The 24,144-nt window shown below is 40.6% G+C and overlaps 1 protein-coding gene across 2 annotated transcripts in view; it reads left to right on the forward strand.

Moving 5' to 3' along the window:
• The window catches only part of DIP2A (disco interacting protein 2 homolog A), a 104,952-nt gene that overhangs the window by 75,810 nt on the left and 4,998 nt on the right, over positions 1–24,144 (forward strand). Inside the window, exons 19-34 of one of the 2 annotated variants that reach the window (XM_065750732.1) lie at positions 5,129–5,265; positions 6,258–6,338; positions 6,449–6,576; positions 7,551–7,665; positions 8,804–9,005; positions 9,537–9,646; positions 9,785–9,865; positions 13,793–13,916; positions 14,632–14,753; positions 15,075–15,186; positions 15,460–15,569; positions 16,037–16,167; positions 18,210–18,378; positions 19,290–19,460; positions 22,500–22,561; positions 23,832–23,889. In XM_065750732.1, the coding sequence (XP_065606804.1) occupies positions 5,129–5,265; positions 6,258–6,338; positions 6,449–6,576; positions 7,551–7,665; positions 8,804–9,005; positions 9,537–9,646; positions 9,785–9,865; positions 13,793–13,916; positions 14,632–14,753; positions 15,075–15,186; positions 15,460–15,569; positions 16,037–16,167; positions 18,210–18,378; positions 19,290–19,460; positions 22,500–22,561; positions 23,832–23,889 (1,913 nt within the window). Of the gene's footprint in view, positions 1–5,128; positions 5,266–6,257; positions 6,339–6,448; positions 6,577–7,550; positions 7,666–8,573; positions 8,657–8,803; positions 9,006–9,536; positions 9,647–9,784; positions 9,866–13,792; positions 13,917–14,631; positions 14,754–15,074; positions 15,187–15,459; positions 15,570–16,036; positions 16,168–18,209; positions 18,379–19,289; positions 19,461–22,499; positions 22,562–23,831; positions 23,890–24,144 lie in introns of those variants that run through there. The other variant, XM_065750734.1, reaches the window with a different exon arrangement.

The following is a 24,144-nucleotide window of genomic DNA, read 5'->3' on the forward strand; positions in this document are numbered from 1 at the left end:
CATCGTGAGGAGGACTTTCCCTTTATGTGAGAGAACAGTTGGAGTGCATGGAGGTCTGCCTGGGCATGGATGAAGACCTCCCTGAGAGCTTATGGGTAAGGACTAAAGAGCAGATTGGTATAGATGACTTTGTAGTGGATGTCTGCTGTAGTACACCTGAGCAGGAGAAAAAAGTGAATGAGGCCTTCTACCAACAGCTAGAAGCATCCTCACATGTGGGCCCTGCTCCTGATGGGGGATTTCAGACACTCCAGTGTCTGCTGGAAGGACAGCACAGCAGAGCATAAGCAGACTGGGGTGCTCTTGAAGTGCAGTAGTATCAGTTTTCTGACCCAGATAGTAGAGGAGTCACTGAGGAAATGCTGTGCTAGATCTTTTACTCAAAAAACTGGAGGACAGTATTGAGAATGAAGATTGAAGGCTGCCAGGATCATGAGACAGTCGAATTCTGGATCATGAGAGGAAGGAGCAGGGCAAAAGGAAGATCACAATGCAGGGCAAAAGGAAAGGAGACTTCAGCCTCTTTATGGATTGACTTAAAAAGGATCCTATGGCATAATGCTCTGGAGAGGAGGGAGACCCAATAAAGTTGATTAATGCTCTAACGTCTCCTTCTCCAAGCTCTTATGCTTTAAATTGTCAATTGACAACACTACCATGACTTTGTATGGCAGTAAGAAAAACAGAGTGACTTGTCTGATATAAGGGGAAGTTGGAGTTAAGTGTGTATATGTCTAGTGCCTCAAAGTAATTTCACTTGGAGTTGATGGGTACTGCTATTTTGAAACATGGTAGTAAGTGGCAAAATTACTTGTAGGTTAAGGCAAAGTTCATTAAGTGTTCATTCATTCATTAAGTGTTTTAAAACTCTAATCAGCATCCATCTATGAGTGTCTGAGGCAGATTAGCTTCAATTTGACAAAATGATGTCCGGAAGTATTTTTAGCAGAAATAGCTCTGTATCTTCCCAAATGCAGAATGTAAGCAACAGAGTGCTTTCTAGGTGATAATTCAACAATTTTGTTCCCTGTGACTCAAAAAAAAAAAAGCTTGAAGAGTAGAAATAATTAAAAAATCTGGAAAAATAATTGAACCAAATGAAAAGGAATTGTTGATTTAAAGAGATGGATGACTTATTTTCAAACGAGTCTGCATGTACATTCTGATATTGGGTATACTTCTGACTTGTAAGATTTCTACGTTTTTCCTATGTAGTAGTCATGGAGGGTGGATGTACTCTGTCCCTTCTTGCTTGGTGTTTGGCATACAGGAGAGAACATACCACCATTTCTTTTGCTGTCAGTTGCCCTCTGCTGACTGATGGGTCTTGGTCTTTACCTGTTCTTTTCCCTTTCTTTAGATTGCAGTACTCTTAACAAAGTCCTAATCTGTGTCACCTGCCGTCTCTGAAGGTAGTGCTCCCTCTTCTGACCCCTTCCAAATACTTCTGTAAGGTCTTGGAAATTGCTGTGTGCCCTGGTCATTCAAGCATCTTACAACATAGGTGCTCACACTCCTGAATTTCATTTGGTCAAGTGGAGTTTGGAATAGATGATCTCTGAGGTCCCTTCCATTCTGGGCTTTCTCTGTGATTTCTAATTAAGGAACCTCCTAGACAAGAAGATTCTTGAAGATCCCAGTTAGACTTCATTCAGGAGCCAGCTGTATAAAAGGTAATGGATGCTGTGAAACACTGAAGTCCATCTACTTTCAGGACCTTAATCATCAAATACAACAGAGGCCTTAGCACCAGAATAATGCTTTATGTCACTACTGTTTAACCCATAGACCATTCTTGATGCCATGTTGCCTTGTCTGTCCACTTTCGTTATCTACTATGATTGCCAATCACAAGAGCCACCACAGAAGCAAGCATCCACGAAGAGTGCTCCCCTGAAAGACAGCATGGGAATTCATAAGACAGAACCCAGTATGCATTTCACTGAAAGCTTCTCTAGTTCCTGGGAGTGTTTTCCCTTGCATGTTGTTGTTTTGCATGTTTTTCTGTCTGGGAGCCAACCTTGATAAGAAGCAATGTTTGGTTCATAAGAGCCTTTAATTCTTTTTTTTTTTTCAAATTGGTCTGGTAAGTATGGTAGTGAGAGTACCAGACTTCTTTCTTCTTCTTGTCTGTTTTCAGCCTCCTACTCCTCCCTCGGTTGGACTGTAATTTTCACTGTCATCTTGGAAGATTGTTATACGTCACGCTAGGATATGGATGATAAAGGGGACTTGGTTAAGTTTTGCCTCTCTGCTACTTCCTGACATCATTCTCATTCTGTCTTTGACAGTAGAGTGACCCTCTCTAATCCAGAGGATCTATATCCCTGTATCTCCTAATCACATAAAATCTAATTCACGGAAAAAGTGCTGCAGTACTTACTGTCTTAGACTCAAGCAGAAGAGTATAGGTTTGAGCCAGGTCTTAAGCTTCTGCAAGACAAACAGGATGCTTACTTTGTCACCAGTTTGTGGACATCTCTGTCTTTCTGAAAGCATGTTTCCAGATGCTGGTGGTTGTCTTCATGCCTCTTCATTGCAGAGGAAGTTAGTTCATTTGTCTCATTGCCTGATTTGTGAAAGGATTTGTTAGAAGACAACTTTGTGGTGCTTTGAGACTTATTCCTGAGATTGAGAATGTGAAGAAGCAGAACCTTAATCTGTCTTAGTTCTCAGAATTTATTGTAGCAGTCAGTTCTGTGTCCATCTGACTTGTGATGGGATGCTCTCTTCCAATTAGAAAGTTGTGCTCTGGATGCTTGTGTGACCACCTTTACAGTGTAGATTCTTGTTCATCCTAGTCTATGAATGCTCTTGCTTTATGCCTAATACCCTTCATAGAAGACTGGGAAATCTGATCACTCTAGTGAACAGCCTCGTATGCTGTTTTCTTTGAGGGTTTGGTTTTTCTGGACTCCTGCAAGTATCTTCTACAATGGTGGTAGAGGTGTTTTTATCCCATCTTTTTGGTGTTTCTCCTGAGGCTTCCTGCTTTTCTAGAAAAGTTGTAGTGGTAGGAGGGCCTTCTTTTTATTCTCACGAACCCAGGCCCTTCAGGAAGACTTGCTGCCTACAAGATCCTGGAATTTCACTGTTGGCACACAGTAACAATTGCATAAGGATCTGCTGTGAGACCAGGAAAGTGAAAGGAGAGCGCTTTCTAACTAGCATCAGACAACTTTGGTAGCAGCAGATTTCTGTGTTAGCTCTTGCACACCTGTGACATTCTTCTCACATTCACGTGGTGCTGCTCTTGAAATATCCGAAGCTGAATCCAGTCTTTGGTAGGGCATTGGTGCAGACATTTGTTTGCACAATAGGATTCTCATCCTCTGCCAAAAATCTTGTGACAGGGCTGACTGCTGAGGGTCATCATCTGTAAGAATGTACCTGTGGACTCATTTGAAGAAAGAAAATTTTCCTACCCAGTAATCAGTATTCTTCATAATGTGTGGTCCACATGTACATTCCTGTCCCATCTGCCTTTCCCTTCTCTCTAATTCTTTTTCAGATGCGATGCTGTTGAGAGCCTGAAATGGTGGTAGATGCATTCTCTTGTATATCACACACGAAGCAGGAAAAGAAGGAGAAGCAAGATTGCAGGCTCTACAGATACTGCAAAAGGAAAACCTTGCAGTAACACATGGCAGGGCAGAACTGTGCCTGCTGTTAGAATGTATGTGTAGACTACCTATATCATGCATTGGTTACTGGTGAGTATTTTTTTTGACTTGATGAGGGTGACAGGATTATGCTTGGGCTTCATGAATGGAGCACCATTGCAAAACTGCAGGCCAGTCCACTTGCTTTTTCCATCTTTGTGAATGAGTTGAGAGCTTGCAGCATCGCCTACAAATTGTCACGCTGTCCTCGGTTAATATTTCCATATGCATTATTTAAGCATTACATACAGAGTTCTAAGGTTGTCAAACTATTTCCTGTGGTAAGAACGTTGTCTGTTTAAATTTACCTTTTTAATGTTTCTCCTCCTAAACTGCTAAATGAGTTTTTCCACATGCTAGCACATACTGTGTAATTTAATTCTAGCCTTCTAGTTCACACGTTTTCAGCAGCTAAAACTGTTGGTTCTATTGTGGCCTTGGACTTGTGCTAGACTGGGAGTATAGTCTCTGTATTTGGCCAAATAAATATTAATATTAATCAATTAATAAATTATTAATAAATTATTAATAAATAGTTGTTGTTCTGATGGACGATCTAGAGGTTGATTTATTTGTAGGGTCTTTTATTGTCTTTCATGCTCAGACATAAGATGTTGCCAACAGAAGACAAGCAAGGTTCTTGGTCCACACCTGCAGCAGTACCATATATTAGTTTTACATGGAACGTGCCTCATTCTATTTATGATTTCTCTCTGTACTAGTTGAACTGTGGTAAAAGTAAGGACTATCTGTATTATCAATTAGATTGGCTAAATTGGAATACAGTAATACACTCTTTCTTCATGGCTCTTGTTCTCCAAAATATTCAAATGGTCATGATAGAAATGAACCGACTAAATAAACTGCAGAAGGTTAATTTATGGCATGATCAAAGGCTCTGTTTATTTCATATGACTCAGGTAGCCTTTTTGAGTCTGTAAGCAAGCAGTGCTTCGTAGCCAGAGGGGCCTCTGAACACTGACTGCTTCAGGAGGCAAATACAACCGATGGCCAGAGCAAAGATCAGTGTCATATTTGATTTGGTTTTCTTTCAGTTTCTATTGTGTTTCTCACCAAAGAGGCGATAGTATGAATGCCAGAATGTGCAATAATAACATAAAATGAATGTAACTTTTCATTTTTTGTCTCTAAACTCATGTAGGCTTTAATTTGATCAAGCCATCAGCCTTCATATTGAAAATCAATTGCTATGATTCTGTTGCAGTTTAAACGTAGGCTGTGAAGCACTACAGTAAAACAAACAAACAAAACAAAGGTTGTAAATTCGTACCTTTCTCTTGGAGACCACATTGCGCTGGCTGTCAGAAAGAGAGAGTTCTCTTTCATACTGTGTTTATTGCTGTAGCTGATAGATAATCAGTACTGAAATCTTTGCCTGCCAACCAGTAGCCATGTAACTTGCTGGAGCATAGGAGTGCTATGTTTCTGTTTTCTTCTCCCTTCAGCTAATGTTTGTGTTGTGAAGGTGGATGGGACTCCTTACCTGTGTAAAGCTGATGAAGTTGGAGAAATATGTGTGAATTCAGGGGCGACAGGAATGGCTTATTTTGGCCTCCTTGGAATCACCAAAAATGTGTTTGAGGTTTGTTTTCTTTTCTATGCAGTGTTGTACCCTGATATTTCTTCTTGCAAATAAACTTTTGTTTCTGATACTTCTTAATTTTATTTTTTACTACTTATTATCTTTCATTCTCCATGTCAGAACATGTCAGCTGTCCCTATATTCTGCAATCCAGTGTTGTATCAGTGTTGGCATTTGAATTCATCTTAGTTCCATGTTAACCCATCAGTCTTATGTAAAGTTACCTGTAGACAGTTCAGTGGCACACAGTTGAGGCACAAAGTTAGAAATTAGTTTAATGTTTGTGATCTTCATACAATCACTGTGCAAGTATAAAGCAGTTGAAAAAGCTTTCTTATGTATGCCACTCTTCAAAGTGAACTGGTGTTTGCTTGCTGTAATGCTTAGAGTGGTAACAGTCTGGATCTGTGAAATTTTGTTCCAGCTATATGGAAGAAGAGATAATGAGGACGTGTCATAATCATTATAGTTTGCCAAACTAAAGCCAAAGCATTTCTGCCTGATTTTTCCTCACAGTGTTATCCCAGTCTCAAGTTTTCCCTTTTCTAGCAAGAAAGGAAGGGAAGTTCTTTAGGAGTCACACTCGCAGGTAGCATTGCACTGGGCAGCAATTTGGAGACTTGGCTAAAGTGTGGGATTTTAAGAGAGGTGAGAGAGATGCTGGCCTTAGTCTTCATTTTCAATAAAGCTCTTTCTGTTGGTTTGCCCAGTGTTAGCACGTTAAATACCTGAGCTGTCAGCACTGTCTTTTAGCTAGTGAGAACAGTCGTGAGAAACGCGATGTAATGGAAGGGTTGAGGGGAAAAAAAGGGCAAGGAAATGCTGGCTTAGATGAACTGACATATTCTTCATTATTCAAAAAGCTGTTCATATTTCACATTGCAGTAAATGTTGTTATCAGGTAATTTTTCAGCTGAACGTAGAGCTGAAGTGAAACAGAGGAGGGAAGTATTTTAATTGAGTGTCTGAATATTTATTCTGTGTTCTTTCAGGCCGTTCCAGTGACAGCCACCGGTGTGCCTGTTTCAGATCAGCCCTTTACAAGAACGGGACTGCTTGGTTTTATGGGTCCTGTGAGTGTGGATGGGTGATCTTGGCCTCACTTTTTCCTGACGCCTGCTCTGAGTGGCAGAGGAGTCAGGAGGCTTTTTCTCCTCTGTTTCTAATCTTGTCTCCTTTTCAGGACTACCTGGTGTTTGTGGTAGGAAAATTGGATGGCCTAATCACAGTTAGTGGTCGCAGACACAATGCAGATGATGTAGTAGCCACAGCATTGGCAGTGGAACCAATGAAATTTGTCTACCGGGGAAGGTGAGTCTAAAACCTTCACGAGCACTGGTTGAACGCCGTTACTTCTGTTAACCCTAAGCAATGATCAAGCAATATAGTCCACATGGGAGTTCTACATGTTAATTTTTACACAGGTACTGTGCAGGAAAGATGGCATGAGGTTGTAGTATGAGAAATAAGAGCTGGACCATCCCTGCTAATTTTAAGTGTCTGTTTAAAACTTTTTTTTAAAGCTTCTCTTTAAGGAAGTCAAATTAAGCTTGATAAGAGCATAAAATAAATCTCCCCTTTGTTCCCCTGAACCCTCATGCAGAGTGACGTAGGTAAGACCTTTGCAGCGTGTCCCAAAGAACAGAGTAGAAATGTTGAGACTGCTCAAGGGCTATCAAGGAGTTTGTGTTGCTGTATTACTAGTCTGTCTGCTCTTCATTTAGTTCAGGTATTTTTCTTCTGCAGCCGTGGCAGTGACATAAAACTACTACTGACTGTTATGAAGTCGAGCTTTCTTTGTTCTCCATTGCTTGTTTAATTCACTTATCATAAAAATTATGGCAGATACCTAGTTAAGACATGATTAATGTTCTTTCCAAGAAGTTGCAGGCCTAAAACTAATTCACAAAGGGGAGTAAGTATTCAGTGCATATAATTTAGAGCAGTTGTTGTCTGACAGGAGAAATAAAGTATGCAGAAGCAAAGAATTTAGTGTGCACGATGGAGTTCAATGGGCAAGATTTGCACAGACCCTCCATGTATGGAATCTGCCTGTGTTAAACACACTGGTGACTGCAGATTCACTTAACCTCCAGCATAAATACACTACACAAATGAACCCGCATTTGTTCTGAATTTGTGGCGCTGTGCTGATGTGGCATGAATAATGCCTGTACATGTTGAAGCACTACTACTGAAGATTGCAGTCATTTCCATGTTATACTAAGCCGTGCTATGTTCATGATACGTTGCATCTTATCGTTCTTCTGTCCTCTTCATTTTAGGATAGCAGTATTTTCCGTGACTGTTCTGCACGATGATCGAATAGTGCTTGTGGCAGAGCAGCGCCCTGACGCGTCAGAGGAGGACAGTTTTCAGTGGATGAGCAGGGTTCTACAGGTAGTCACATCTGTCCTTTCTCTCTTTCCAGGCGAATAAGGCTAATGCATGAAATGAAAATCTTAAAGCATCTGTTTTCCGTAAGCAAAAACGTTCAGTGTAACTGGAGTTAATGATAAGCTGACTTCTGAATGTACTTCCGAGCTGACAGTTGACAAATTTTGTAAAAAGGCTTTCTTTTAGAATGTTTTTGAACTTCATGTTACTGCGATGATAGTTTCTGTTTGTTCCAATTCTACATAATCTAATTCTACATATATCTACCGGTTTCATACTGGCTGGGAGAGTTAAGTGTGAAAATGTAGGGTGTTTGCTGTCAAGTATCAAAACAGATGCTAAAATCTAAGTCACTAATATCCTTGTTCTAGATCACCAATGGTAAGCATTGAATCTTTTTTGCCTTGCTTGCTGTGTTGTGCTTCTCTGGTGGGGCACAAGGGAGGACGCTTCTCGTAGTTGCATTTAAGGATTTTGAAATGAATTGAGCAGTCATAAGGAAGTAAAAAGTGAGAGAGCTGTTATGGAAGAAGACTGATGAGGGAACAAGTGGTGGGATGGCCAGAGAGAACAGCTTAAGGGAAGAGACCTCATAAGTGTAGACAGTTGTATAATTATAGTTTCTGTCCAGTTTCAGTTTTGTAATTTTGTTTTTGAAGGGAATACCTGGTAATAAACTGCTTTTCACAAGAGAAAATACTTATTCTGTTTTTAGAATTGTCTTAGCTAAAATAGACAATCAAGTTTTAGGCAGCAGGATGTTTTCCTTCCCGTTTTTGTGGTTTTATGTTCTACTGTGCTTTTGTGATCATGCCATACATGCTAAATTTGCTGTGGTATAGTCTTGGCTTTTTAAAATCTCTGCACTTTTTGCCCACTTTTAAGAGACTTTCCTAATCCCTGATGTGCAGGTGGCATCCCCTTGATAGAGTGCACAAGCCAAAGTCCTGGGTCTGCTCCTGCTCCCATTGAAGTCATGGCACAACTTCTATGAGTTCAGTGAGTGCAGAATTGGACCCTTTATTTGCAAATTGTGGTGCAAGTAAAAATGTTAATGTTATTAAGTGGCTTGAATTCAAATTCTTGCTTTGGCTACATCTCAGTTGATAATGTGCAATGCATTTTTTTCTTCTCTACCAAGGCAATTGATAGCATTCACCAAGTGGGCATCTACTGTCTTGCCTTGGTGCCAGCCAACACTTTGCCAAAAGCACCTCTTGGAGGAATTCATATTTCAGAAACCAAGCAACGCTTTTTAGAGGGCGCACTACACCCTTGTAATGTCTTAATGTGCCCACATACTTGTGTCACTAACCTGCCTAAGCCTCGACAGAAGCAACCTGGTAAGTAAGCCAGAATGTGTTCTGCATGGCTCTTTCTGACAGCATGTGTAGAGAATGCCCCAGTGGCAGTGTGACAACTCATGGCCTTGTGTATTGGATGGCTTTAAGATGCCTAACTTAGCAGAACTAGTGGTTTTGTCAGAGCAGCCCCATGCTCAGTGAGGACATGGGCTGCCTTTAACCCCATGTGAAGTCAGGGACAGCCAGCATGTACCACTTTCATGATTCCATAGCTGTACTGTAAATTGTCCCTGTCCTGGCCAACTTGCAAAGACAGTCCTCAGCCATGGTGCTGCTCTTGCAGGAAAACTGAAGACCACAGTTTACTGAATGAGTACTAGACTGGTTTAGTGTGCCATATTATCTTCCTCCTCTCTCTTTTTCTGTAGAATATTATCTTTCTTTTTTTGCTTTTCATTTTTTCCTGTCTGTGTTCCATTTGGATTTTGCAGTAATCTGCATAACAGATTATTGATAACGGTATGTTCCTTTCATTTTCTGTTTCTCATTTTGCACTTTTTTTAAATGCAGACGTTGGTCCTGCTTCAATGATAGTAGGAAACCTTGTTGCTGGAAAGAGAATTGCACAGGCCTCAGGGAGAGATGTCACCCAGCTGGAGGATAATGATCAGGCAAGAAAGGTAACACGAGCATCCTAGCAGTATTAGTCATTTGAATTGGCTTCTTTGGAGCGAGCAAAGAACAGTCATGGTATTCTGCTGAAGCTAAGCATGGGCCATTTTAAATAAATCTTAATGTTTTCAATCCATTTTTTTCAGTTCCTGTATTTAGCAGATGTTCTTCAGTGGCGAGCTCAGACAACTCCAGATCATCCCCTCTTCCTGCTGTTAAATTCCAAGGTGAGATGCAACTTACATTGTATTTTGAGGTCAAGGTCAGCAAACTGTTGTTTTGATTCTAAGAAAACAACATCTCAAATTCTTTTTCCTAAAATGTTTTAAGTTATTTTGATGTGTGATGTCGTGGTTTTGAAGTGAGCATAAGTCATTGCTGCTTAGGAAGCAGCATCATTTTTCTACATCCGGAATTGCAGTCCATATGTAGAATACTATCATACATTCTGCATTTCTGGCTTAAAAACATTGCAGCCATTGCTTTTCTCGATAAAGGACAATTTATGTCATATTAATGGAAGTCACAATCTGTCTTTGACCCTGAGAATAAGTTAGAGTTGGAGAATTTTTTTTAAGAGAGGATATGGAACCTAGGCTGAGAACCATGGCTTCACCAAAGCCAGGTCCTGCATAACCAACCTTGTGGCTTTTTATGGTGGCATGACTGTGTCGGTGGATAAGGGGAGAGCAACTGGTGTCATCTGTCTGGCCCTCAGTAAGGCCTTTGACACAGTCTCTCCTAACTCCAAATTGCAAAGATATGGATTTGATGGGTGGACTGTTTGATGAACAAGACCACAGCCAGAGAGTGGTGGTCAGTGGCTCAATGTCTGGATGGAGAGCAGTGATGAGTGATGTCCTTCTGGGGTCTGTGCGAGGACCAGTGCTCTTTTAATATCTTCATCAGTGACATTGACAGTGGGATCGAATGCACCCTCAGCAAGTTTGGGGGTGACACCAACCTATGGGGTGCAGCCAACATACCCAGGGCACAGAATGTCATCCTGAGGTACCTACACAGGCTCAAGCAGTGGGCCCAGGTGAACCTCGTGAGGTTCAACAATGCCAAGTGCAAAGTCTTGCACCTGGATCATGGCAACCCCCACCATCAGTACAAGCTGGGGGTCAAAAGGATGGAGCACAGCCCTGCTGCAAAAGACTTGGGAGTACTGGTGGGTGGCAGCTGGAGGTGATCCAGCACTGTGCCCTCACAGTCTGTATCCTGGGCTGTGTCAAAAGCAGCGCAGCTAGCAGGGCGAGGGAGGGGATCTGCCCCTCTGCTCTTGTGCTGAGACCTCACCTGGAGCACTGTGTCCAGATGGGGAATCCTCAGTACAGGAAAGATGTGGACCTGTCTGAACACATCCAGAGCAGGGACACAAAAATGATCCAAGGGATGGAACACTTTCCTGCGAGGACAGACTGTGGGAGCTGGGGCTGTTTAGTTTGGCGAAGAGGAGGAGGAGGAGACATGTGAGCAACCTTTCAAAGGGGGCTAAAAGAAAGAGGGACAGATTCTTTAGCAGGATCTGCTGTGATAAGACAAGAGGATATGGTTTCTCACTGAAAGAGGGAAGATTGAGATTGGATAGTAGGAAAAGGTTTTTTACAGTAACGGTGGTGAGGCACTGAAACAGATTGCTCAGAGAGGTGGTAGGTGCCCTGTCTCTGTAGACATTCAAGGTCAGGCTGGACCAGGCTCTGAGCAGTCTGATGGAGCTCTAAATGTCTCTGTTCATTGCAGAGGGACTGGACTAGCTGACTTTTTAGGGTCACAGAATCAGAGAATGGCCGGGTTGGAAGGGACCTCAAGGATCGTGAATCTCCAACCCCCCCTGCCACAGGCAGGGCCACCAACATCCCATTTCATACTAGTCCAGGCTGCCCAGGGCCCTATCCAATCTGGCCTTGAACACCTCTGTGGGGCATCCACAACTGCTCTGGGCAGCCTGTTCCAGCACCTCACCACTATCATCAAAAAGAACTTTAGGCCCCTGACATCCAACCTAAATCTTCCCTCCCTCAACTTAAAACCATTTCCCCTTGTCCTGCTGTTATCTACCCTTTCAAAGAGCTGACTCCCCTCCTATTTATAGGATCCCTTTAGGTCCTGGAAGGCTGCAGTGAGGTCACCCTGCAGCCTTCTTTTCTCCGGGCTGAGCAAGCCCAGCTCCCTCAGCCTGTCTTCGTAGGGTTAGTGCTCCAGCCCCCCATCATCTTCATGGCCCTCCTCTGGACCCTCTCCAACAGCTCTCTGCCTTTCTTGTACTGGGGGCTCCAGACCTGGACACAGTACTCCAGATGGGGCCTCACAAGAGCAGAGAGTGACAATGCCCTGTCCCTGCTGGCCGCCCCTCTCCTGATTGAGCCCAGGATACCGTTTGCTGTACTGTACCACAGTGAGATATCAAATGGGTTTTCAGAAGGTAAGGCAGCAGTCCTGGAAAGAAAGAGATTTGGTAAATAAGATTTTGGAAGTATGGTTGTCTCATTAAGGCAAGCAGAATGGTTTAGAGCATGTTTTAAAGTTCTGATTTGTCTCTTGAGACTCTTCTTTAGCAGATGAAATTGCTGTATTATGATTAAAGCCACAGAATTGGTTTACAACTCTCACAGTGAAGAGGGAAGTTTTCTAGTATGGAGAAGTCCCTTTCTAGGTCGTTTTGTTCAGGTAGATTTTACTTTTAACAAGGGGATTGCAGAAAGGCACAAAGAAATTATCTCCTGGTGAACCCTTGCTGCGAGTAGCTGAGACTAACAAGCTTGCAGTGGTAAACATCAGTGTTTTTACTAGTTCCCATAAGAAACCCTTCAGTTTTATATTTTTTTATGTCAATATTTCTTTGCCCAGTCCTTGAGTTGTCAGTATTCCCATCTCAGCGACACACTTGCATAATTTTACTGTTCTTATAGTGCATGATTTCAGCTCATAAATTTGCTCTGTGACAAGTTTTCTTAGTGAAACTGAGTAGGGTGCCAATGCCATCCTGCATCAGACTCAGCTTTGGATTTGACAGCTTGGACGGAGGCTCCTTGTCTTCAACTTGAAACTGAAAACTTACATAACAGATAATTGCTGTGATAATCCTAGGCTGTGTGGTGGGAGGTTTGATTCAATTTCTGACTGTTTCCTCCTGAGGTGGCTGTCCCACCACTTTTTCTCAAATCAGAGTTTAGTCTCAGAAGCTGACGTATCCTAACCTAAGCTTCAAGGGCAAGGTGTCATTTCCTAGACTGGGTAGCAAAAGGGTCTTCTCTGTTTTCATGCAAAATGCTGTATTAAGCCTTTAATAACCTCCATGACATCTTGGGAATACCTCAGAAGAAGAATTTAATTGCTTTTCATTGTAGGTTTATGGCAAATGCATACCTGGCTTCCTCAGTGTTCCAGGTGCTTTGTGGTTAACCATGGTTTTGTGCTTGTTATTTATTATTTTGTTGTGAGTTTAGAGAAACCATTAACGCTGGTGGTCTAGTTAAGTTACAGCAGAACAGAAGTCTCCAGGCTCTGCTGTTTGCACAATATCTGAATACTTAATGTACACATCTGTTTATGCCAATGCCTCTGAAACTGATTATATGGGCTTCTTATCGACACTATGGGGTGATAACACTTACAGTCATTTCCAGTCTGCTGAGAAGGCAATAGGAAATGTGGAAACAGAATAAGAAGTTGTTGAACGAGGGGAAAGCACTGTAATCAGCATAGCACCAACAGGTTGAAAGATGTTTGGTTGATAGCTTTCTGTAATCCATTCTCACGCACTCTGAAATGAGACAAAGCTAATGCAGACCTTTACTTGCTGCTGAAACCTTATGACTGTTTTTTGCTTCTTTGGACTGTCAATTTTAAACATTTGCAAGGTATTATTTTTTTGTGACAGCAAATAGGTTTAAAAGTTCTTTGCTGTCTGATGTCAAGGTAGGATGTGCAAAGTTCTCTAAGATGTTAAAAGTTCACGTGACCAGCAGAATGGTTTCCAGAACAGCAGGCATGTTTTGACAGAGTCTTCACATCCGTTTGCTGTGCTGTTAAAATAGCTGCAATGAAAAGAAAATACAGTACCTGTAGCATGTACTTTGTTCAGTGTTAAAAATGTTCTCTGCAAAGTTTTCTGAAGAGTTTTCTGAAGTTGCTTCTGTTCTGTGCAGGGCACTGTAGCTAGCACTGCGTCGTGCATGCAGTTGCACAAGAGAGCAGAGAGAGTGGCAGTTGCACTGATGGAGAAGGGACGGCTGAATGTCGGTGACCATGTAGCCCTGGTTTATCCTCCAGGTAAGGCAAAACAAAACAGCAAAAATCATGAGAAAAGCAGCAGCTCTTCCAAGGCAGAGCCTTCCAACATCCATTTCATATCATGGCATATGGTGGTGACTTAGTATTTCAAGGAAGAGAATTCCTCTTTTGCTAATAAGCTGCTTGTCCAAATGGCAAACTGAATTTACCAAACCTTTTATCTAACCACTCCAGATGTCTGGACAGCTATGCAAAATTAGTTTGGTCAAGGCCACGTGTAAAATCTCCAAGAGTGGAATAAAAGCATAAATGGAAAGTTAGATGAGGGGCATCAGTATTGATGTTTTTCATGAACATCTGTTCTTTTCTGAATGACTGTCTCCAGAAATGAAATCTGGACCTCAGATTTGCATTATTAGTGTGTATTTACAGGCATACTTCAGGAAAAAGTACTGTTTTGTGAAAGTAGAATGACTGTACCTTACTCTATTTTATTACTTTATTGATGCTACCTGCCCATGAAAGTTAAGTTTCTACAAAGTTTGCAGATTTTAAATGCCTGTTGCTAGCTCCCAAGTGCAAACTGTTTTAACCTTACAGAATTGGACAGGACCAAAAGCAGACTATTAACAGACCCTTGTGACAAATACTTACATCTTAATAAAATTTCTCAGCACATATTTTGATTTTGATGAAAGGATCTGGCCTTTTGTTTTTAAGGAATTGCATTTGTTTCACAAATATTTTTCTACAGGAGTAGACTTGATAGCAACTTTCTATGGCTGCTTGTATGCTGGCTGTATACCTATCACGGTTCGCCCTCCTCATCCACAGAATCTTGCTACCACTCTGCCCACTGTCAAAATGATCGTAGAGGTATGTATAAGACATTCCTGTTCTAATTCAGGAGGGTGTAGGTCAGCTGATGCAAGTAGTGACATTACCAGAGAAGTTATTTTGCCACTGTCAACTTAAAACAAGCTAAAAAGTTAGTGTGCTGTGACTGGGACAATGAATACTTTGAAAAAAAAAAACTAATTTATAATATTGTTTCTGCTGTAATTCATACTGCTTTGCTTCTGCTATTTCTCTTCATGTGTTTGGCTTACCAGTTGTCTTGTTTGGATGGATATGAAATCACTGAGCACTAATTCACTGAGTTTATAAAGATTTTCAGTGTTTTTGGTTGTTTTACAGGTCAGTAAGTCTGCATGTATACTTACCACACAAGTGATAACGAAACTGTTGAAATCCAAGGAAGCTGCAGCAGCTGTAGATATTAAGACATGGCCCACTATTTTGGATACAGGTACAGAATGTTTGCCCACTAGCTAACAGGAAGCATAAGTAGGTTGGAGACTTCTTTCTTCTGTTATACCATAGCTCTCTGATGAATGCTCTCTTGCTGTCCAGAAACTAGAGAGGACTGGATGATCTTGTAGGCCGTTTCCAGCCTTGTGATTCTGTGATTCCATGATTCTGAGCATCCAGTGTTAATGCTATAGTGAAGGTGCACTGTTGGCCTGTGGCCTCTTTCCAAAATGTTACTATGATACCTTCTCTTTTTATGTCTTTTAAATAGATGATATGCCAAAAAAGAAGCTGGCTAATATTTTCAGACCTACATCTCCAGATATGTTGGCATATTTGGACTTCAGCGTGTCTACCACTGGTATATTAGCAGGAGTAAAGGTAAAGTACCTGAAGGGAGATTGCTATTTTAATTTCCTTTTATATTGGCACATTCTGCATCTATTTTTCCTGCCAGAGAAGAAATACAAAACTATGAGTGAACCGTTTTAGTGTTCAAAAGACATATTTTAAAGTTTGCATCAACATTCCTTGATGCATTTTGGAAACCTTCAGTCTGACCTATTTGTATGTGAGCAGTCACTGAGGAGACCAAGTGGAGGCTGTTTGAAGTCTGAAGTTCACAAAGTTTTCGTCACAGAGATGTAGGTGTTCCTTGATGCCATTTGGCTTCATGACGGATGGCACTTAGCAATAGCCTGAAAATTTGGATTTATCTCTGTTCCTGTCAGAAAGACACATAAAAAAATATTGACATGTTGCCACATCCTCTATAGCAAGCACGATTATTAAACACGATACTCCTTTTTAAATAAGTCCTAAAAGAGAGTTTTGATTTCCTTTTATAGATGTCACACGCAGCTACAAGTGCCTTATGTCGCTCTATAAAGCTACAGTGTGAGCTGTACCCTTCACGTCAGATTGCTATCTGCCTTGACCCCTACTGTGGTTTGGGATTTGCACTGTGGTGCTTGTGCAGGTATGTTACTTGAATCACAGGCTGTACACTCGGCTTTCTCTTCACTTCTGTTGAAGCCAAAGTTAGTTGTAGTGGGTGGGACTGGCAGAGTAACCTCAGTTAATTTTTTGTTGGTGTTTTGTAACAACACGTGGTTTTTTAGTGACAGAGTTTATTTAAGGAAGCCGATTACTTTCGAGTAACTTGAGTTTTGCAAGTGGAATTAATTAAATACAAACTTCAAGGGGAAAACAAAAGGACTTAATTGTCACTTTGATTAAATAAGTACTTTTTTTTACAAGAGAATTAAGGCAGCGATTGCAAAATTGATATTATGCATTAATGAATACTCCTGAAGGAAGCAATTATTATTTCTTAAAACGAATGAGAACTGATTTGACTCAGTCAAGTAACTACTGTAATGCAGTGAGTCTTACATAGAAGCAGAGTCCTTTTTTTTCAGGTCTCTTAAAACATTCCATATGCTTGAAGCAATCCAAACATTTTGCTAAAACTAATAAAAATAGTTGACCTACCTCATTAAAAATGCAGAAACTGAATATGAAGAGTTATTTTATAAACTGAAGGTTACATGTACTGCAGTTAACCTGTTTCTTTACTCTCTAATTGCCCAAACTGGGAAGGAAGTGGACTGAAGGAAAAGAAAAAATTACCTTTGGTAGCAATTGATAATTAATCTTATCAATAAAATGAGGCCAGGGGTAGGAGAAGAAACCTCAGTGGTGGGAGAAATAACACCTGTATATGGATCTATAGAAACACTTTTAAGAAATGGAAGTTTGTGAGTGAGATGCTCTCTATACAGGAGTAAGGACTGCTTGTTTAATGTGAGTTAATGCTGTAGTGAAGTTCATTAACATTTCTGTTAATGAAATGATTTTATCTATTTTAAAATATCGCTTTAAAATCAACAGAGCTGTGGTAGAGGCTGGAAAATTCCAGTAAAAACTTGAGTGATGCAATGTATGTGTTAAAGATGCATTGAACTCAAAGAAAATTATAATAATAGAATAATAAGTTCGTCAACTGAAATCTGTAACTGTAATAATGTCTCAAAAAATATTAACTTCATAGTGTCAGTTGTCATGTGAACATTTTCTGGCTTTGCTTACAATATCACTGGTGAACGAAGATACCTTAGATTTCACTTAGCAGAAAAATGCAAGATGGAAGGAAGGAAATTGAACTTGTGTCTGATTGGGAAGCAAGGTGAATGGGAAAGTGAATTGCCTGAATGCTTCAAAGTTGATCTACAGTACTGTAAAACAATTAGTAGAGCAGTTGCATTTTTCTGATGATGAAGTTTGGTGTGTTCATTTTTGTGCCTGCCTTGCTTTTGTTGGGAAACCCAGAAAGACTTCTTACTCCTTTCTAACTTGCAGTTTTTCTGATAGGAAGAGGGTTGTTTGTGCTGTTCTCACACAATCCCTGTGTGAAACTGTCTGAGAAAAGTAACTTCAGTATTCTGGATTTTATTCTTGCCCTCAATTTTAATATTACTGATGAAAATGACAAATACCCAGCTATGGTAAGCCAGGAAGGAGGCTAATTTTAAAGACACGAGATATTAGGTACTTCCCATTGCATGCTGCATGCCATGTTTCCACTTCTATCTGTTAGCTCCCTACAGAAATATCCTTCCTACCAAATCTCTCCTACTCAGCAGGCAGATTGAGAGGTGCTTTTGCTGGAGGCCAGCACAAGTGGCACGTGCTGCCAGGCAAGCAGTCTGTGCTGGTCAGTGGACACTGGGGGGGGATGTGGGACGAGTGAGGAGAGTAAGGGAGTGTGTTCCCCCCACAAGGAGGTAGGGGCATGGCTGCTCCCTCAGCTCTGAGCCCGTAGGGAGATCCACTAAACTTAAGTTTAACCCATTGTTCATTGAAAACCCAGTGAGATGCTTTCTGTGGAGACTGGTCAAAATTCAAAAAGATAACAAGCTCTCAGTTTAATGCAATTGTTTGCTTCCCTTTGGCTTTATATAACACTTCACTCTTATGGTGGCTTGAAGTTCTCATGTGACTTTTTCTCCCTCTTCCTAGTGTATATTCGGGTCATCAATCCATTCTTGTCCCTCCTCTGGAACTGGAGAGCAACGTGTCTCTGTGGCTCTCTGCTGTAAGCCAGTATAAAGTGCGTGTCACTTTTTGTTCTTACTCAGTGATGGAGATGTGCACCAAAGGGCTTGGGACGCAGACTGATATGCTCCGGGTAAGCGAATCTTAACTGTCCAATGTGCTGATATATGAATGCATGTATCCTAGGAAGACCAAAAATAACAACAAGAAACAAACAAATCAAATACAAAACCTTGGCCCCTGCCCACCCCCCACTCCAGTCCCACATCTGGCAAGAGCAAGTCTCATCGGTTTTCAAGCCTCTTCACATCAGAAGTATTGAATTTAAAAATTCTTTAATCTTCCTATGAGCTATAACTACAAGGTAATACACTCATTTATGTTTGACAGAATGTCTGAACTGAGGTTTAATTTATTTGAGAAACCACTTCTGCCTCTTCTGAAGGAGAGTTCCCATGGCTTTCATAACTAAGGGGCTCAGTGCTTCCGCTGAGAATGTTTGGCAGCTTCTTGCGTGCAAGGAGGTGGTTATGTTGTACTTATTCTTAGTATAGACCAAAAGAAATGATCTGTCTCTTTGTTCTTCTGGACCTCATTGGAAGGAATCATGGCCCACAACTAGTTGTTGCAAGTTCATGTTCATGCTGATTAGCACTTGTAATTTCTCAAGTGCTTTACCTGTATCTGGACTGTACAGGACTTCGAGCAAGTAGGTCTCTAGTGATCTTCCCGTGGTTGCCTGTCCAGCCCTAAGACACAACAGTATTTTGTGTTTTCTCAGCTCAAAATGATGAGTGGATGTATTGCAGCTACATGACAGGAAAGGTTTGCATTTTGTCTAGTTCTGCCTCCAAACTGCTGGGCAGTTTTAGAGGGCTGTCTTAGAAGGATGGAACCAAACTGAATGCAGTCCGTATCCATATTGTTTAACAAGTTTGTGTCAGTTATGCTGGTACTTCAAAGTCAGCCAGTTCCACAAATGTCAACAGCCTATTTGTAGAAGTGCTGATTTCAGATTTAAAACGTATTGTTTTCTGCACTCAGATGAAAGGAGTTAATCTGTCCTGTGTGCGAACATGTATGGTGGTTGCAGAGGAGAGACCACGGATTGCACTAACACAGTCTTTCTCCAAGTTATTCAAAGACCTGGGTCTCTCTGCTCGTGCAGTGAGCACTACGTTTGGATGCAGGGTCAATGTAGCAATTTGCTTACAGGTGAGATTAAACTGCTTATTCGTTACCCTTGTACACGGTATCTCTGGAAGCTTTATGGGAAGTCATGTTCAGCTGCACATATTCTTTTTCTAAGTAAATATATAAGCTACAACTCCCTTGCTTCTTCATCAAGCCTTGAAGTTGTGGATTATGGTCATTTCTCCTCTTTGTACTAACTGACCAATTGATTTGCCTTTCTGTGTGGTGGATCAGCATTACAAAATGTCTCCCCTCCGTGCTGTGCAGGAGCAGTACTAAAAATACAGAACTTCCAGTTCATAAACATGGTAAATATTCAGAGGAACACAATTTCTGCTTTCATGTGATGCAGATTTTGGCTGTTAAAAAGTAGCTTTTGTGTTCACTTAGAATTAAATGAAGATAGAGTTCCCCAAGTAAGAACTCTTATCTTACAGACCAAGGAAAGGCTGACAGGTTTTTGTTTTGCTTTGGTTTTTAACTCTGAAATATCTCCAGTGAGCATTATCCACGTGCGTATATGTGTCTCAGTGTATGTGAGAGCTGGGCTTTTCCCATTTAAAGGTATAAAATTGGAAGCTCTGAGTTGGAGAATAGGGTTGTATGGTGCACATCCCCGCTTCACAGGCTGGAGACAATGGCATGCAGTGCTCAGACTTGTCTTTGGTAGCTTAGTGTTCAGATGACATTCGGGGGTCATTCATGGCTGTTCACTCCGTTTTCATATGTGCCACAGGCCGAAAAATTTTAGCACCCTCTAGGTAATGAATTATAAAGAAATATGGCCTGAGGAATTTTATGAATTAGTAGGAAAAAAATTTAAAAAAGGATATAGATGACATTAAGAAGACAGCTCAGAAAAGACTGTAGCATTCCTTAACAGAACATTCCAGATGCCAGGGGGCGAAGCATAGCTTTCTGAGTGTCCTGTCTGAGAAAAAGGATTAAAAAGAAAAATATTCTGGATATTTGTTGTTCAGACTGTGCAAACTAAGTAGAAAGAGATCACTTCAGGGCCAGTTAAGAACTTCCTCTGCATTCCAACTTGGAGGCATGTACCTATGAAACTGATCTAGGAGCAGCTTTCAGAATCTAGAAGACAGCACCATAAAAAAAAAAAGAGCAAAACCCTGTTGGCAGATTGTATCAAGAACAGCATCTGGTAGTCACAAGCAGAGAAATGTGAAGTCTTCAGTCCCTTTACAGTACAATAGTCTGCCCCTTGGTGGGTTTTTGTTTTTTTAAAAACAATTTTTCCTGCCAAAGAGTATTCCAGAAAAATTACGATGACCATAGGGCTGCCAGGCATTTAAGCTTTTATTATATTAATTATTTTATTCCTTTTTATCTTTGTTTTTCATTCTTGGGAGTTTTCTTAGTTTGCTTTCCTGTTTTCCCTAGGTACTCAAAAGTGATAACTGTACTAGATATTTTTGTCTTGATGTATTTGAATGAATAGATTTATAGCCAAAGTCACTGGGTTTTTGTACAAGTTAGCTCACAAATGAATAGGTAACATGTTCCAACTGGACTGGACTGGTCTACTTGAGAAGGTATCTCTGAAGCTACTAGTACTGTTTAGATATATTCAGGTGGAGGAGGTATTCATGATAAAACAGCTCTGCCTTAAACTTCTAGCTTATTTACTGGGACTTGCATGTTTCCCAGTGAGCTACTTTAAATGCCAGGCTCTTAAGAAACCTGAATGGAAAATTTTCTTTTCATTCAGAAACAGTATGAGTTTTGCTTTCTGTCTTAATGTGTGTATCTTATGTCTCCAGTGCTTCTTTGTTTGTATTTTCTTTTTCCCTTTTCTCTCTCTTTCACACACTTTGATGGCCTCTGTTACTTCTGTTTGTGGTCCCACTGTCAGCCAAACAGGCTGGGCAAGCTGGCTGAACAGGTATAGTGATGCATGTATGTGCTTGTAACGTCCTAAAGTCAGTCTGGTTCGGTGGCATTACTCTATACAGAATGTGTTCTGTTTGAGGGAATTTTGATCAAGCTGTTTTTTTCCTAAAGGAATGTAGTGTTCTGTGTTCATTGTTGTTGATTTTTACATAAAAAAACGCTTGCAGCTGAAGTATATAACCTCATTCTCAAGTAGAACTGAGGTACAGCAAGGATTGATGTTATAATTCTATCTTTCTAAAGGTAAAGCCTGTAATCTGACACCTTATCAGTGCTACAGAAGTTGAAAGGAATGCCATTATAAAGGCATCATTGCTGTTTTCTAGCACCATGCTCTGGAGAACACTGCTAAAATGAGAAGCTATGCTGAATTTCCCTGCAAAGGGGAGAATAATTGCTGGTCCTTGGCTTACTTTTTAGTTTAACTACACATTTCACAGTAGTATCGAGTTACCTTGAGGTTAAACTCTGATTGGGAGGGTGAGAGGGAGCCCAGCAACAAAAACAAGTTCCTTGTTCCCATGCTGGGCAATGGATTTGTTTTAGGAGTCTGACCTCACTTCAAATCGTGTCAGGAGGTTTATCCTCAGGCTGCAATAGATATCTACCTTTGTCTTGACTGTTACGTGCAGGAACCTTGAAAAGACAGGGGATGGTTAGAGGTATGATTGATTTGAATGCTTTTTTCCTCCAAAGGTAACAAAACTTTTATGAAGTAGAACAGCTGTGCTTTAAGAAAGGGATTATGTCTGTGTAGGTTTGTGTGTAGATACCATGCTTGCTATTTAGTGCTTTAGAGAGGATGTTTAACAAAATTTTGTAAACTTCAAGAGTTATCTGTATAAATACATGCTTTGCCTATGTGTTCATTTACTGGTTTCTACTGGTAAGTTTTACTAATTTCTGTTCTAAAGTGCGTTTCTATTCTGAATGCATTTCTGACATGGACATATAATTGCATTAAACATCAGTGTTTTATGGCAGTCACTCTAGAGGGGAAATATTTTTACTGTGGCTTTGGTAGATTAGGGCAGCCCCTGATTAATGTCACTAAAAGGGGGAGAGGATTTTGTGGGTTTACTTGTCTGTGAAAATGGAAACAGGATTAACTGGCTTATTTTGAATTTGTTATTTCCTTTATATTCTTAGGGAACAGCAGGACCAGATCCAACTACAGTCTATGTAGACATGAGAGCACTTCGACATGACAGGTACAGATTATGCTGGGTTAAAGCATTAACCAGTAAATGACTATAGCAAGGAAAAATCATCCATGTTGTAATAACCTGGGTTTGTTGAAATATCCTCGGCAGCAGCTAATCCCTCATCCCTGAATTAAAAGGAACCTCCATCCTGGCAAATTCTGTGTATTGGAAGTGGTCCAGCATTTCTGTTCTTCCTTTCTAGACCCTCACCTAAATGGCTATCCATTCAGGCTCATTAGTTGGCATCTTCTCTGTAACAATCATTTAAACAGTGAAAAAGTACCATTAACTTCTCCCTTAGACTTTTTTCTTTGGACCACACATGCAAACATCATCTGGAATCTTGCTGAGGATAAGTTCTATAAATTCTAATCTGTAGTCATTATTTTTGAATTATCTTCATCTTTCAGTTAACTTAGTTGATACAGCTGTTGGCAGTACCAAGTTGGGACTGTAATTTTAATAGTGTTCATACATCTGTATATTTGCTTCTGTATTTACTTTCAGAAACACTTATATATCAACACTTGGTGTCTTTGCTTCAATCTTGTTATATTGATAATCTTAAATCAGGGATGTTAACTGGCAGGTTTTTGTTTGTTTTGGTTTGGGGTTTTTTTCTTGTTTGTTTGTTTTACTGCTCTTTCCATTTTTTGAAGCTTAAATCTGCCAGAAGACATCAGGTCATCAACCTGATCTGGCATTTAAATAAAGTTCAGCCGTAGTCTCAGTGTCCCAACTGTGTTAGTCAGTTCTAGCTAGTAAGTGTTGCACTGGGGTAATATTGCATAATTGATAGCAGCCTCTTCTCTTGTACACTCCTCTTATTGCACTCAGTTCTTTGCTCCTTCTGCAACTCTATGAATGAACTGTATAATATCACTTCATTCTTTTTAGGCTGCTTGCTCTTCACTTTTTGTAATTACTACCAACACTGCTGTGACAAGCAGAGGTCCAGAAGAACTCAATAATGAAGATGAATGTGAAGTACTGGTGGAACTGCAGCCTTAGAGCTTTGCTGGAATTAGTTACTCATCTCACTAGAGAGCTGAGTTTCTGATTCTTAGAAGAAACATCATATGTGGGAATACTGATACTGAAGTCTTGAAGACAGATAAAAAGTCATAACTGCTTTGTGCATAAGTTATAAGCTGGCATTGTTATGATTGTGTCAGTGCAGGAGGGGATAGCACTGGATATACTGAAACACGTCTATTTTACTTCTGTTTAAATTCATGGATCTTTCTACAAATGCATTCTTCTTTTATTTTCTCAGGGTACGTTTAGTAGAGAGAGGTTCTCCACACAGTTTGCCACTTATGGAGTCTGGCAAGGTAAGAGACAGCGCAATCTCTTTACCTCACTATCCTTCTCTGGGTGGTGAATTGCTCCTCTCAGTACAGAATCTGTGCAGTGAAAGGCTCAATATGCTTCATTAATCGCTGTGTATCTAGGAGAGGCACCGGGGAGCATGAAGTGAACAAGAGTTAAAATGAAGCAAGGCTTTAAAGTGGAGTAATAGGATAGCTGAAAAAAAGCACAGGCCTTTTCACAGGAAGCATTTTTCAGGCATAAGAGATCAGCTTTGC

The sequence above is a fragment of the Cyrtonyx montezumae genome, unplaced genomic scaffold (assembly GCF_038088225.1).
Source record: "Cyrtonyx montezumae isolate F1298 unplaced genomic scaffold, pur_monq_1.0 scaffold_7, whole genome shotgun sequence".
Taxonomy (NCBI): domain Eukaryota; kingdom Metazoa; phylum Chordata; class Aves; order Galliformes; family Odontophoridae; genus Cyrtonyx; species Cyrtonyx montezumae.